The sequence below is a fragment of the Oncorhynchus keta genome, chromosome 9 (assembly GCF_023373465.1).
Source record: "Oncorhynchus keta strain PuntledgeMale-10-30-2019 chromosome 9, Oket_V2, whole genome shotgun sequence".
NCBI lineage: Eukaryota > Metazoa > Chordata > Actinopteri > Salmoniformes > Salmonidae > Oncorhynchus > Oncorhynchus keta.
Window position 1 is genome coordinate 32,036,609 of NC_068429.1, and position 16,171 is coordinate 32,052,779.

The following is a 16,171-nucleotide window of genomic DNA, read 5'->3' on the forward strand; positions in this document are numbered from 1 at the left end:
AGACCCCTTCCCTTTCCCCACATTTTGTTATATTACAGCCTTATTAAAAAAAATGCTATGAGCTCAGGTGCATCCTGTTTCCATGGATCATCCTTGAGATTTTTCTACAACTTGATTGGAGTCTACCTGTGATAAATTCTATTGATTGGACATGATTTGGAAAGGCACACACCTGTCTATATAAGGTCCCACAGTTGACATTGCATGAGCAAAAACCAAGCCAATTGTCTGTAGAGCACCGAGGCAGGATTGTGTAGAGGCACAGATCTGGGGAAGGGTTCCAAAAAATGTCTGCAGCATTGAAGGTCCCCAAGAACACAGTGGCGTCCATCCTTCTTAAATGGAAGAAGTTTGGAACCACCAAGACTCTTCCTAGAGGTGGCCGTCCGGCCAAACTGAGCAATCGGGGGAGAAGTGCTTTTATCAGGGTGGTGACCAAGAACCTGATGGTCACTGACAGAGCTTCCAGAAAGACAACCATCTCTGCAGCATTCCACCACAAGCTGACAAGGTAAACATATGTCGTTCTGCCCCTCAGCAAGGCAGTTAACCCACTGTTCCCCGGGCGCCGAAGACGTGGATGTCAATTAAGGCCACCCCCCGCACCTCTCTGATTCAGAAGGGTTGGGTTAAATCCGGAAGACACATTTCAGTTGAAGTCATTCAGTTGTACAACTGACTAGGTATCCCCCTTTCCTTTCCAATCAGGTCTTCGTGGTAGAGTGGCCAGACGGAAGCCACTCCTCAGTAAAAGGCATATGACAGCCTGCTTGGAGTTTGCCAAAAGGCACCTAAAGGACTCTCAGCCCATGAGAAACAAGATTCTCTGGTCTGATGAAACCAAGATTGAACTCTTTGGCCTGAATGCCAAGCGCCACGTCTGGAGGAAACCTGGCACCATCCCTAGAGTGAAGCATGGTGGTGGCAGCATCATGCTGTGGGAATGTTTTTCAGCAGCAGGGACTGGGAGACGAGGGGAAGATGAATGGAGCAAAATACAGAGAGAGCCTTGATGACAACCTGCTCCAGAGTGCTCAAGAACTCAGACTGGGGTAAAGGTGCACCTTCCAACAGGACAACGACCCTAAGCACACAGCCAAGACAATGCAGGAGTGGCTTCGGGACAAGTCTCGGAATGTCCTTGAGTGGCCCAGCCAGAGCCCGGACTTGAACCCGATCAAACTTCTCTGGAGAGACCTGAAAATAGCTGTGCAGAGACGCTCCCATTCCAAACCTGGGAGAAACTCCCCAAATACAGGTGTGCCAAGCTTGTAGTGTCTCGAGGCTGTAATCGCTGCAAAAGGTGTTTCAACAAATTACTGAGTAAAGGGTCTGTAAATGTAATATTTCCCTATATACAGGTATATATATCTGTCAATATGGGGTATTGTGTGTAGATAAAACATTTTAAATACACTTTAGAATAAGGTTGTTAACATAACAAAATATGTTAGGGTTCTGAATACTCCGAATGCACTGTATACTGTTCTATCCTGGGCACCTTGACACGCTATTGAGAAACTTTATTTCCTGACATTCTAAAACTTGTCCTTTGTTAGACAAGTGAATGAGTGGACAAGTAGAGACACTGTAATTTCAATGAAAGGAGAACATGCTATTTAAGCTCCCTAAATGCAGTGCATGAATGCAATGTAGAGTTTAGTGTTCCAAATGCATCCACTCTTTCCGCTCTCCACTCTACCCCTCCGCTCTCCACTCTACCCCTGCAAACTCCACTCTACCCCTCCAACATCAAAAAAAAAACAAAGGAGCTGATCGTTTACTTCAGGAAACAGCAGAGGGAGCACGCCCTTATCCACATCGATGGGACCGCAGTGGATAATGTGGAAAGCTTCAAGTCCCTCGGTGTACACATCACTGAAATAGTCCACCCACACAGACACTGTGGTGAGGAAGGCACAACAGCGCCTCTTCAACCTCAGGAGGCTGAAGAAATTTGGCTTGGTCCCAAAGACCCACACAAACTTTTACAGATGCACAATTGAGAGCATTCTGTTGGGCTGTATCACCTCCTGGGACTGCAACTGCGCCGCCTGCAACCGCAGGGCTCTCCAGAGGGTGGTGTGGTCTGCCCAACGCATCACCGGGGGCACACTGCCTGCCCTCCAGGTCACCTACAGCACCTGATGTCACAGGAAGGCCAAAAAGATCATCAACCACCTAAGCCACGGCCTGTTCACCCCGCAGAATGCAAGGTCAGTACAGGTACATCAAAGCTGGAACTGAGAGACTGAAAAATAGCTTCTATCTCAAGGCGATCAGACTGTTAAATAGCCATCACGAGTCGGGTACCACCCGGCTACTCAACCCTGTACCTTAGAGGCTGCTGCCCTATATACATAGACATGGAAGCACTGGCCACTTTAAATAATGGAACACTAATCACTTTAATCATGTTTACATACTGCTTTACTCATCTCATATAAATCTACTGTATTTAGTCAATGCCACTCCGACATTGCTAGTCCTAATATTTATATTTATATATTTATTAATTCCATTCTTTTACTTTTAGATTTGTGTATCGTTGTGAATTGTTAGATATTACTACACTGCTGGAGCTAGAACACAAGCATTTCACTACACCCGCAATAACATCTGCTAAAGATGTGTATGTGACCAATAAAATTGGATTGGATTTGAAAGCTATCATTTTCTCCCTCCTTCCTGCAGCTGTGTGGGATTTCATATGCTAACCAGTTAAAGGGATTGACCATAGGGTACAGACTGAGGGCAATTAAAGGGGAAGAGTGGAAGCAACTCCTCATCTTTGCCACTTCCATACCTCACCCCCTGGCAAAGTCTTCACACTTTTTAATGGCATCCTCACATTAAGCTATCTAAACCAATGAGATTTTATTGTTTTAAAAAGTAAAACATTCTCTAAATGAATAAATAATCTATTTGAGCATATTGGGGTATATCCCCTGTGCCCATTCTCCTGCTCCTTTCTCGTGTTTCACCCCTCTCTCGCTCCCTCCCTCTCCCTAAACGCATAGTTTAGGTTGATCTGAGTTGAGACTTGGCAAACAGTATTCTGTTCACTGTGACTCTTCTAAGAAGTCTTAACCAGATCAGTTCTGCTGGGTAGCTAGCCCTGTGTTTTACAGCCACGGCGTCAACTACTGTACTTAAGTCCAGGTATGCCTCTGGATTTGAAACCATGGCCGGGAATGCGGCGAGGAGCTAGGGTGTGGTGATGTTGACATAGTGGGAGTGTGTATGTGAGAGGTGGATGTGAATATGACAGGGATCTGTGCTGGAAATGAATAATATCCTAAAATATGTGCATGTCTGGGTGAAGTGTATGTATCTATTTATCTATCAATCTGTGTGTGTGTGTTCTGGATGCATTAACCAGGACACCGGATACACACTGATGCCATTCAGCAGTCTAAGGTTACAGTGCCCCCATTTCTCTGTTCCCCTCGTGAGAGGCAACAACAGACAAGGAAGAGGATGGCATATTACAAAACACAGCACAACAAAGCATTAAGAAATAAGACTCAGTTCAATAGGGATTTTCAGATGGAAGAAAGTCGATCAGAAACGGACAAGAAAATATGGGATAGAAAATAAGTTGATTTAGCAGTCACTTTGATCCAAAACGACTTACATCGTGTGGGAAGTGATATCACAACTCTACTGTTGCATGTACCCCACTAACCCCAACTACACTAACTAGCCCTAACTACCCTAACTAACCCGACCAAACGTAACCCACTGAGCCATCTCTCTGTACCAGCAGTAGTCCTACTTGGCATCTACCGTCTACTGATCTGATAAAAACAGCCCCAGTAGTTAATGAGATTAGCTTGGATATATTTAGTATAATGTGTTGTGTGCGTGCATCTACCTGGGCGCTGGGGAGAAAGACCATTACATCCCCCTCCTCCCCCCTGCGGTGAAGATCCAACACTATATGACACGCTGCTGCCGCCGACTCCCTCCCTCCAGGATCCCTGTACACCGTTTCCATGACAACCAGTGGTCTCCTCCTCGTCTGTGTGTCGGGTGTACCTCCGACAGGCTCACCCAGTGTTAGAAGCGGAACTCTTTCACCCAGGAAGGTGGCAAGGCTGGGGGCGAGGGAGGGGTCGGTGAGCAGGACCACACGGAGGTTGTCGGAGCGCTGGTCACATACATCCCGCAGCAGGCCCAGGAGGACGTCGGTGGGCACCGTGCGCTCCTGCACCTCGTCCACCACCAGCACCCCGTACTGACGCAGCAGGGGGTCCGACATCATCTCTCCCAGGAGCAGAGAGTCACTGACAAACCTGAGAGAGATCATGGAGAGAAACAAACTTACCCCTTAAAGATGCAATATGTAACCTTTTTTTTTTTTTAGAAATGAAGTTATAGATCTGTCATTCTCATTACATTGTCATTCTTACACAGAAGCGGTAAATATGTTCTGTGTGTGCTATTTCTATGCTTCCCGGTCTTAAAGATGCACTATGTAGAAATCAACCATCATTTCCTGGTTGCTAAAATTCCAATAGTTCACTTAATTTCTGCATATTGCACTTTTAATTTGATTGTATTGCACCTCAGGGGGAGACAGAGAGAGAAAGAGAGATAAGAGATAAGAACACAAGGACAACAATATTCTAATCCAGGCCGGGAAGAGCAGAAAGGAGGGTGGACAAACCAGTTAGACAAACCACCGTGTGGGGTTTTAGGCTGGGTTTCTGAAGTAAAAAGCACTTTAGAAATACAATACCGTCATATAGTGTGATGGGTGTGTAACCCAAGCTTGTACCTATGTGTATGTGTGTGTACATACACATGGCCCAATCTTCATGCACACCTGTGTGTCTACCTCCCTCCTCACCTGAGTAGCGTATCGGGGGTACAGCCATCATCATGGGGGACACAGTAGCCCACCTCCAGGCCCAGACTCAGGTCCATCTCATCAGCCACTCTGAGGGCCAGACTCGCTGCAGCCACAGCGTAGGGTTGGGAACAGCACACCAAGCCATGGGAGAACTCATGGGACTGGGCATACTCCACACACCACTGGGGCACCTTGGAGGGAGAAGGTGAGGGACAGAGATAGAGACAAAGAGATGGAGGGAGACAGAGTGAGAGTGCTCTTCACCACCAGCGCTCATGTGTGTGCCCATGCCTCTGTGTGTGCGTGCATGTTTGTACGTATTATGCATGCCTCTTACCTGTGTGCTCTTTCCCGTGCCACTGGGGGCGCTGACCACGACCATGCTGTTTGTCTCCAGATGTTCCAGAAGGCGGTACTTAAGGCTCCAAACAGGAAGCCTCTTCCTCTCCTCCAGCAGGGAGTAGTAGCGTGACGAGAAGGGCAAGCCGTCGTACGGGTTCACCTCCAGGTCACCCAGGCCACCCTCTTCCCCCCCTCTGTCTCCCGCCTCGTCTTCCAGGTCCCCAGACAGGAGAGAGGACATGGAGAGAGAGTCCAGAGCTGAGGGAGGGCGGAGGGTAGAGGGGGACGTTGTCGAGGGGGCTGCAGGAGGGGATGATGCCATAATTGCAGGGTGGGTGGGGGGAGACGGAAGGGGAGAAAGGGAAAGGGGTGGTAACGGAGTGACTGGAGATTACCTGCGGAGAGGAACAAAGAATAAAAGAGGCATTGGTTATCTGGATGGATGCTGTTGTGTTAGAGCTTGTAGAGCAAGTTTTAAAGTCAACCTAGTTGACCCCTGTCTTGAGACATAGGGATTCATTTGCTTGAGGCTAGGGACCTGGTGTTAAACTTGAGTCACTGAAGGAAATGTAATATATATACAATACCAGTCAAAAGTTTGGACACACCTTCTCATTCCAGTGTTTTCTTTATTTTTACTATTTTCTACATTGTAGAATAATAGTGAAGATGTCACAACTATGAAAAAACACATATGAAATCATCTAGTAACCCAAAAAGTGGTAAACAAATCAAAATCTATTTTATATGAGATTCTTCAAAGTAGCCACCCTTTGCCTTGATGACAGCTTTGCACACTCTTGGCATTCTCTCAACCAGCTTCATGAGGTAGTCGCCTGGAATGCATTTCAATTAACAGGTGTGCCTTGTTAAAAGTTCATTTGTGGAATTTCTTTCCTTCTTAATGCATTTGAGCCAATCAGTTGTTTTGTGACAATGTATACAGACTTAACCAGCATGGCTACCACAGCATTCTGCAGCGATACGCCATCCCATCTGGTTTGCGCTTAGTGGGACTATCATTTGTTTTTCAACAGGACAATGACCCAACACACCTCCAGGCTGTGTAAGGGCTATTTGACCAAGGAGGAGAGTGATGGAGTGCTGTATCAGATGACCTGGCCTCCACAATCACCTGACATCAACCCAATTGAGATGGATTGGGATGAGTTGGACCGCAGCTTGAAGGAAAAGCACCCAACAAGTGCTCAGAATATGTGGGAACTCCTTCAAGACTGTTGGAAGAGCATTCCAGGTGAAGCTGGTTGAGAGAATGCCAAGAGTGTGCAAAGCTGTCATGAAGGCAAAGGATGGCAACTTTGATTAATCTAAAATATATTTTGATTTGTTTAAACCCTTTTTTGGTTACTACATGATTCCACATGAGTTATTTCATAGTTTTTATATATTCACTATTATTCTACAATGTAGAAAAGTACAAATAAAGAAAAAACCTTGAGTGAGTAGGTGTGTCCAAACCTTTGACTGGTACTGTATATCACATGTTATGATTTATATCCTGAGATAGAAAGTTTGATGTGGTGTAAGAAGCCTCAAACTTTTCACAGGGGTAAGGCCATTTTCAACCTTGATTAGCTAAGTATACAGTAACAGTTGTGCTATGCAGAGTGCATAGTTGCTAGTCTAGTCATTGAAAGGCCTAGGAAGTCAGACAGCTTCAGTGACAGACAGCACAGAGCAGCTCTAGCTCTGTACAGCAGCTGTGGGCCTGTGATATTCCACTCACTCCTGGAATGTCTGCATTTGCCCCTTGTGCATGGAGCAATCCACACGAGAGCACTCTCTCTCTCTCACACTCACACACACACACACACACACACACTTACACATGTAATCAGTCATGGTTAACACCCACTTCTCTGTGTTAAAACCATCAGCAACACTGATATGCAAACAATGCGGACCGAGCCAATGCATAAAATTTGTCCATAACGCAAAGTCTAAACTCTAGATGGAAGCTGCCTTTGTACATACCCTAGAAACCTCAGATAAAAATGGTATAAGACCGAGATTAACTTCACTACTAGGCTGGATAAAATCATGTATGGAAGTTTACATACACCTTGGCCAAATACATTTAAACTCAGTTTTTCACAATTCCTGACGTTTAATCCTAGTAAAAATTCCCTGTCTTAGGTCAGTTAGGATCACCACTTATTTTAACAATGTGAACATCTGAAAAAAATATCTAAAGACACTGAAGCAGCAAAGTTTGTGAAAATTAATATTTGTTTCATTCTCAAAACTTTTGGCCACGACTGTATTCATAGTTGAAGTCGGAAGTTTACATACACTTAGGTCGGAGTCATTAAAACTTGTTTTTCAACCACTCCACAAATTTCTTGTTAACAAACTATAGTTTTGGCAAGTCGGTTTGGACATCTATGTTGCATATGACACAAGTAATTTTTCCAACAATTGTTTACAGACAGATTATTTCAGTTATAATTCACTGTATCACAATTCCAGTGGGTCAGAAGTTTACATACACTAAGTTGACTGTGCCTTTAAACAGCTTGGAAATTCCAGAAAATGATGCCATGGCTTTAGAAGTTTCTGATAGGCTAATTGACATAATTTGAGTCAATTGATGGTGTACCTTTGGATGCATTTCAAGGCCTACCTTCAAAATCAGTGCCTCTTTGCTTGACATCATGGGGAAACAAATGAGTCAAGACCTCAGAAAAACAATTGTAGACCTCCACAAGTCTGGTGTATCCTTGGGAGCAATTTTCAAACTCCTGAAGGTACCACTTTCATCTGTACAAACAATAGTATGCAAGTATAAACACCATGGGACCATGCAGCCGTCATACGGCTCAGGAAGGAGACGCGTTCTGTCTCCTAGAGATGAACGTACTTTGGTGCGAAAAGTGCAAATCAATCCCGGAACAACAGCAAAGGACCTTGTGAAGATGCTGGAGGAAACAGATACAAAAGTATCTACAGTGGGGCAAAAAAGTATTTAGTCAGCCACCAATAGTGCAAGTTCTCCCACTTAAAAATATGAGAGAGGCCTGTAATTTACATCATAGGTACACTTCAACTATGACAGACAAAATGAGACACCAAAATCCAGAAAATCACATTGTGGGATTTTTTATGAATTTATTTGCAAATTATGGTGGAAAATAAGTATTTGGTCACCTACAAACCTCAAACAGTCACACTCCAAACTCCACTATGGCCAAGACCAAAGAGCTGTCAAAGGACACTAGAAACAAAATTGTAGACCTGCACCAGGCTGGGAAGACTGAATCTGCAATAGGTAATCAGCTTGGTTGGAAGAAATCAACTGTTCGAGCAATTATTAGGAAATGGAAGACATACAATACCACTGATAATCTCCCTTGATCTGGGGCTCCACGCAAGATCTCACCTCGTAGGGTCAAAATGATCACAAGAACGGTGAGAAAAAATCCCAGAACCACATGGGGGGACCTAGTGAATGACCTGCAGAGAGCTGGGACCAAAGTAACAAAGCCTTCCATCTGCAAGGGCATTGAAGATGAAGCGTGGCTGGGTCTTTCAGCATGACAATGATCCCAAACACATCGCACGGACAACGAAGGAGTGGCTTCGTAAGAAGCATTTCAAGGTCCTGGAGTGGCCTAGCCAATCTCCAGATCTCAACCCCATAGAAAATCTTTGGAGGGAGTTGAAAGTCTGTGTTGCCGAGCAACAGCCCCAAAACACCACTGCTCTAGAGGAGATCTGCATGGAGGAATGGGCCAAAATACCAGCAACAGTGTGAAAACCTCGTGAAAACGTACAGAAAACATTTGACCTCTGTCATTGCCAACAAAGGGTATATAACAAAGTATTGAGATAAACTTTTGATATTGACCAAATACTTATTTTCCACCATAATTTGCAAATAAATTCATTAAAAATCCTACAATGTGATTTTCTGGATTTTTTCCCCTCACTTTGTCTGTCATAGTTGAAGTGTACCCATGATGAAAATTACAGGCCTCTCATTTTTTTAAGTGGGAGAACTTGCACAATTGGTGGCTGACTAAATACTTTTTTGCCCCACTGTATATCCACAGTAAAACGAGTCCTATATCGACATACCCTGAAAGGCTGCTCAGGCAAGGAAGAAGCCACTGCTCCAAAACCGCCATAAAAAAGCCAGAGTACGGTTTGCAACTGCACATAGGGACAAAGATGGCACGTTTTGGAGAAATGTCCTCTTGTCTGATGAAACAAAAATAGAACTGTTTGGCCATAATGACTATAATTATGTTTGGAGGAAAAAGGGGGAGGCTTGCAAGCCGAAGAACACCATCCCAACCGTGAAGCACGGGTGTGGCAGCATCATGTTGTGGGGGTGCTTTGCTGCAGTAGGGACTGGTGCACTTCACAAAATAGATGACATCATGAGGAATAAAATGATGTGGATATATTGAAGCAACATCTCAAGACATCAGTCAGGAAGTTTAAGCTTGGTCGCAAATGGGTCTTCCAAATGGACAATGACCCCAAGCATACTTCCAAAGTTGTGGCAAAAGGGCTTAAGGACAACAAAGTCGAGGTACTGGAGTGGCCATCCCAAAGCCCAAACCTCAATCCTATAGAAATTTTGTGGGCAGAACTGAAAAAGTGTGTGCGAGCAAGGAGGCCTAAAAACCTGACTCAGTTACACAACCTCTGTCAGGAGGAATGGGCCAAAATTCCCCAATTTATTGTGGGAAGCTTGTGGAAGGCTACCTGAAACGTTTGACCCAAGTTAAACCATTTCAAGGCAATGCTACCAAATACAAATTGAGTGTATGTTAACATCTGACCCACTGGGAATGTGATGAAAGAAATAAAAGCTGAAATAAATAATTCTCTCTACTATTATTCGGACATTTCACATTCTTAAAATAAAGTGGTGATCCCAACTGACCTAAAACAGGGAATTTTTACTAGGATTAAATGTCAGGAATTGTGAAAAACTGAGTTTAAATGTATTTGGCTAAGGTTTATGTAAACTTCCAACTTCAACTGTACTTTTGTATATATATATATTGTCTTCTGATGGTCCATGGTTACCAGTAGCCTGACCTGCTTGACACTTACCTATGTTTGAGTACACTGACATATAACTGCATACAAAAACAAAGAATACACAGAGGGCTAGTATGAGCTATGGGGAAAACATTAGAGCTCATCGCATGAAGGGAGTCCATCCATGGGGGAATATGGGTTGAGGAGGGGAGGTTGAATGGGGAGTTGAATAGTAATGTTCAACATCATATATGAATCACATGTGGGAGGGGTCTAGTGTCAGCCTGGGGCTTACAGTGGAAAATAACTAATAGTACTGGATGCAGGACATCGCATGTCATAACTATGTTATAGTCAACAATGACTAGTATTATTTGTACATCTATCGTTTACTATCATGCAAACAAAGGCATTGTTATATTGGTATAGAACTATTTGGCATTATGTGCAAATGCATCCCCCAAAACAATTATGTGAATGTGAGACCATATTTGAGAACTGTATGGCCATGACAATAGACTGATATGGACACTGCGTTTGGTAATTATAAACTAGGGCTGACAACACCTGTGTCAGTCGTCCAACAATAACCCATGCTGTGTGTATTCATTCTCTTTTCTCCTCATCTCCCGATTCGGGTATCGACCTGTCAGGAAATACGTGTCAGCTGACAGTGACACACACGCACGATAGTAAAGAAATATAATTAAGCCAACTGGGACGAAAACAACCATAGAACCACGTAGTCAAATGCCATTGACAACTTACCTCCCACACATTTCTCTGGAGTCTCCTAAAATCCCAAACAAGGTTCAGGATGTCCAGCAAAATAATTATCCACTGCGCTGTGAGTGAAGCGTTCTACTGTTCACTGTTGTCACACAAACCTGTATGACGTTTCTTGGATGAAAAATAACAATGTTTCCGTTTGCCACTATACACGGAGTCTCTATTCAGTTCTTCTCGGCCTCTGGTTTATCCGTGATTGTTGACATTAATAAAATAAAGCTCGTCGTCCGGTCTTGATCTACCGAACCGCCGCCATGTTTGTCCGACTCACCGTGGCAGTAGTGATGGGTCGTTCGCGAACGAACGGCTCTTTTTGAACGGATCTTTTTGGTGAACGTCAGGAACCGAATAGCATTGTCGAAAGAGACGTTAATTTGGCTCCCTGATTTGCATATTGCTACTACTGCTTTGTGAGTTTAAAACAACGTTTTTCTGCAGATAAGTTACAAAATTATTAACTAATGAGGGCGAATCCTCACTGCAGAAACCACAAATAGAGTGGGGAGAGCCCATCCAAGCTGATATGTTGAGTGCCCCAAAGACAAATGGTGTCGTGATGCCTGGAGAAGTAGGTATACTCCATTTTTTCCAGACGCAAAAATTATATGAAAAACAGTGACAGCCTACACTCAGAATGACCTAAAACGATAAATCACATATTGTTTTTTTCAAAGTTAGGCCAACCCAAGCTGTACTGTATAACTAGGCTAATAGTAGGCCTACCATTGAAATATATATATGCTGTTGTTTTTAATCACAGGTTTCCTATTTTCGCTATTTTTCATATTTTCACTCTCAAAGCCACACTTTCTTTTTTTTTCTTTTTTTACAGAAAAACAACACCATTTTATGTTCTAAGTCAGAGTACCCCCAACAGTACACTTTTTGTTGGAGCCCTGAACAACCACACCTCATTCAGCTCATTGAGGGCTTGATGATTAGTTGACAAGTTGAAGCAGGTGTGGTTGTCCAGGGTTACAATACAAAATTACACGGTGGGGGGGTACTCCAGAACCAGGGTTGGGAAACGCTGTTCAAAGTCCACTTTTGAGGTCTGGGAAAAATAAGAAATGTTGTTTTTTGAGTGTAGTTTAATTCAAGTGTGCAGGCACCAAGCACTGTTGTTTGGTTAGCAGTGTTTCTGTAGCTTGCTAAATAAATGCCTACTGGATTGACACAAATAATCATATCATTCTGACAGGTAGGCATAGGCTACTTTGTAGCTACTGTAATTAACATTTAATAGAGAGAGAGAGGCCTTTCTCCAAATCCTTATCATTAGCATCGCTATATATATTTGTATTCTGTAACTGTTTGACACCTGGACTTTTTAGTTCATATTATGAGACATGTCTTACCTTACTTGAAAGTAGCCTATAGCCAAAACCCCACCATAGAAACGTGTAGGCAATTGTTTTTTATAAACACTTAGGCCTACTCGTATGCGTTTTCTTTAAACTTTCTTTCATTGTCTAGCAGCCAAATGCATTATCCTAGTCATATTAGCAACCCATGATAGTTGTTGCATATTTAAACACCCATTCTTTCAACATTTCTAACGGAAATGTCCATCTCTGTTCATGAAACCGCTCGCATGTGTGGTGCACATTTTAGAACGGAGTCTTCCCGAAAATAGCATTTTGGAACATTCACCCAAAGCCCTACCGTCGTCTGTACATGGTTGCGACTAAAATGTGAAGAAATAGTTTATCAACATTTAAACCTAAACATTCTGATCTGTTCCATCAGCCTTATTAATCGAAGTGGCGTATACCTCCACTACACTAAATTGTTATGTATCAATGGGGATTAAGAAATACGTGGGTGTGCGGCGTATACCCTACACTAAACCACTGAGACCATCTAATAATTTGGCCAGGTAAAAATGTATTTGAACGCGCATTTCACGATCTGATATACTGGTAGCCTACCTTTTGGGCTTTACATTTGATATTTGTAGGTTCTAGGTCGCATTTTACACTAAGATCCGTTTGGGAGCGAAATGAGCCGGCTCTTTCAAGTGAACGGAGCCGAAAAGACGGAATGCCCATCACAGGTGGAGTCGACAGTCAACGGGGAGGAGCATGTCTCTGTCGTCTGTCAGAAATCAAATGTATTTTTGACACGCCAAGTCTCAACTGTGATGTACCCTTTCATCAAAGCAATTTTATAAACGGATACATTAACATTTTACAAATTCATAAATTAATTATTCTTCTTAGTCCGTCGCATATTTTCGCACAAATATAAGATGAGCTATTTTTATTATGTATTAAAATATGTCCACTAGGACTTTCCAAATGTGCCTTTCTGTAACGGCTGTCGTGGGTAGAAGAAGGTGAGGACCAAGGTGCAGCGTGGTAAGTGTTCATGATTTTTAATAATAATCAAAACTGAACACTGAATAACAAAATAACAAAGACACAACCGAAACAGTTCTGTCTGGTACAAAGACTGAAAACAACCGCCCACAAAACACAATGGAAAACAGGCTACCTAAATATGGTTCTCAATCAGGGACAACGATTGACAGCTGCCTCTGATTGAGAACCATACCAGGCCAAACACAGAAATACAAAATCATAGACAAACTAACATAGACAACCCACCCAACTCACGCCCTGACCATACTAAAACAAAAGACAAAACAAAGGAACTAAGGTCAGAACGTGACACTTTCTCAATGTTCATTTTTCATCATTATCATGTAGGCCTATGACATCAATTGACGTTTTCCATTAGTTGGACTGAGAAATAATTAGTGTAATTCGAAAAATTAAGTTGTGGTGGAAATAAGTGTTCAAATAATGGCTTGAGTTAAATGTATAGGATCTGTCCAGGATAAAACATAATGAGAAATACATGATTGACATGGTGAGGTCAAGGTCAACTGTGCTCTTATTATTAATGCAGGACCCTCTGAGGACAATAAACCTTTTAATCATCCTTTGAGTCATTTCTTTATTTATCTAAAGTTCTCTTTTTCTCCAATTAGTTGTTACATAGCCTATATAGGCTGAGTTAAAATATATACACACACACACACTCAAATACGTCCCTCTCTCACACTCCCTCTCTCTGTCACGCACACACGCACACTCAAATATGTCCCTCTCTCTCTCTCTCTCTCTCTCATACACGCACGCACATATACACACACACACACAAACAACTCTGAAGTCATAGCTCCCGTCTTACCCTTAACATCCTCCCTCCTACTGTTGTTGTTCATACAATAATGTTTAAGAATGTGGCGTAGAACTGTGGAAAGCTGAACTCATTGTGTGTCATTTTGTGTCTCAAACAGTATGTATTTTCTCTGACAATCTTTTAAATCTATTTTAATCTTAAAAAACATAACTGCAGGAAATGTTTTTTGTAACAGACATTTGCAAAAATATTGCAACAATAGACTATGATTAATCTTACTATATTATATTTATCCTGAGACAAGACGCATCCACTTTATAAAACTTAAATATTTTTTCCTTCATTCTCAGTGGCAATGTCTGTCGCCCCAGTGTCTGCCCTCTGTCTGCTGTTCCTGCTATCTGTGTGCACTGCCTGCTACATCTCCAACTGCCCCATAGGAGGCAAGAGATCAGCACTAGACTTCCCATCCAGAAAGGTACTGTCATTCTCAGCAGTTCCACTTTGTTACTGTTTATTGTAACTGTGTGCCTGTTATAGAGCTAGATTGGTGGTTGCCTGCCATAGAGGCTTGCCTCTTACCTTGGAAGGGTTGAGATTGCACAGTTAAATCAAAGGTTACTGTACGTCAATATTGTATGTTGTATTGTACCGTTTTTTTTGTTAAACGACAAAGCTTAAAACCACTTCCCTTTTCTATAAATATATCACTTTTATCTATAATAACAATGTAACTATAACTTTCGGTTTCCTATTATCTTTCCAGTGCATGTCGTGTGGCCCGGGCGACAGGGGCCGCTGCTTTGGCCCCAGTATCTGCTGTGGGGAAGGGATGGGTTGCTACATGGGCTCCCCAGAGGCAGATAGTTGTGTGGAGGAGAACTACCTGACCTCTCCCTGTGTGGCCGGAGAGCTGTAGCCATGACCACGATCTACTGATGAAGCTACTGCACATGATTAGCCACACCCCTTCCCACAGAGTCCACCAATAAACCAGCCTATTCACGTTTTCAGGGACAGTCCTGAGTTGAAGGATAGTGTAAAAAAATCTGTTGCATGTTTCAATGTCGGCCATACCTGCAGTATGTACACACATTTTCTACAGCAGATATATAGATGTAAAATATGGGTTTTTGCTTGTAACTGCTTGTGTAATGGCTTGTGCTCTGAGACAAATGCAGGTTACTGTACAAAAACATAACTTTCTGGTTAGTCATTTTTGCATGTTTCAAGTCAACTCGGGTCTCAAGTATTTCCAATACCAAAACACACACGCTAAAACTCACCACGAGATGTTGCTGAAATATATAAACGGTATGGATGAGTTTTTGTGTTTGTGTGTACTGTATATGTATATGTCTTACTTTACGATGCATGAACAGAGCAGGAACAGAGCTGAGTCAAACAACCTCTGACATCATCTTTATGAGACCAAAGTCCCTCTCAGCTGCCTGACAGTACAATAGATCAGGAGTTCGGGCTGTAAAAGGTCTTATCCAAAGATACAAACCGACAGCTTGTGAGAGAAACCCATGTTACCCATATAAACCTACGGTCCTATGTCTTCTGAAGTGAATGCTAAAGCCTATGGTACACAGGAAATTTCTTAAGGCAATATTGACAGGCATCATGCCCACCACCACACTGTCTCTCTTACATGTAGTGATGGGAATAAAAACCTAATCATTTTTATTTATCTGTTATTTTACCAGGTAAGTTGACTGTGAACACATTTTCATTTGCAGCAACGACCTGGGAATAGTTACAGGAGAGGAGCCAATTGTAAACTGGGGATTATTAGGTGACCGTGATGGTTTGAGGGTCAGATTGGGAATTTAGCCAGGACACCAGAGTTAACACCCCTACTCTTACAATAAGTGCCATGGGGTCTTTTAATGACCTCAGAGAGTCAGGACACCCGTTTAACGTCTCATCCGAAAGACAGCAACCTACACAGGGCAATGTCCCCAATCACTGCCCTGGGGTATTGGGATACATTTTTTTAGACCAGAGGAA

At 42.9% G+C, this 16,171-nt stretch overlaps 1 protein-coding gene and 1 pseudogene across 7 annotated transcripts in view; one reads left to right on the top strand and one right to left on the bottom strand.

The window, feature by feature from the left end:
* LOC118387561 (ATP-dependent RNA helicase DQX1-like) overlaps window positions 1–16,171 on the bottom strand; it is a 55,619-nt gene that overhangs the window by 4,352 nt on the left and 35,096 nt on the right. For 4 of the 7 annotated variants that reach the window (XM_052525668.1, XM_052525671.1, XM_052525672.1 and 1 more), the window contains exons 2-4: window positions 5,196–5,595; window positions 4,856–5,049; window positions 3,878–4,298 (exon numbers count right to left, since the gene is read on the bottom strand). In XM_052525668.1, coding sequence (XP_052381628.1) covers window positions 3,878–4,298; window positions 4,856–5,049; window positions 5,196–5,522 — 942 coding nt within the window. In that variant the 5' untranslated portion in view covers window positions 5,523–5,595. Of the gene's footprint in view, window positions 1–3,877; window positions 4,299–4,855; window positions 5,050–5,195; window positions 5,596–10,984; window positions 12,201–12,363; window positions 12,908–12,936; window positions 13,078–16,171 lie in introns of those variants that run through there. The other 3 variants (XM_035776046.2, XM_052525669.1, XM_035776045.2) reach the window with 3 other exon arrangements.
* LOC118387568 (isotocin-neurophysin IT 1-like) lies at window positions 11,462–15,905 on the top strand (annotated as a pseudogene).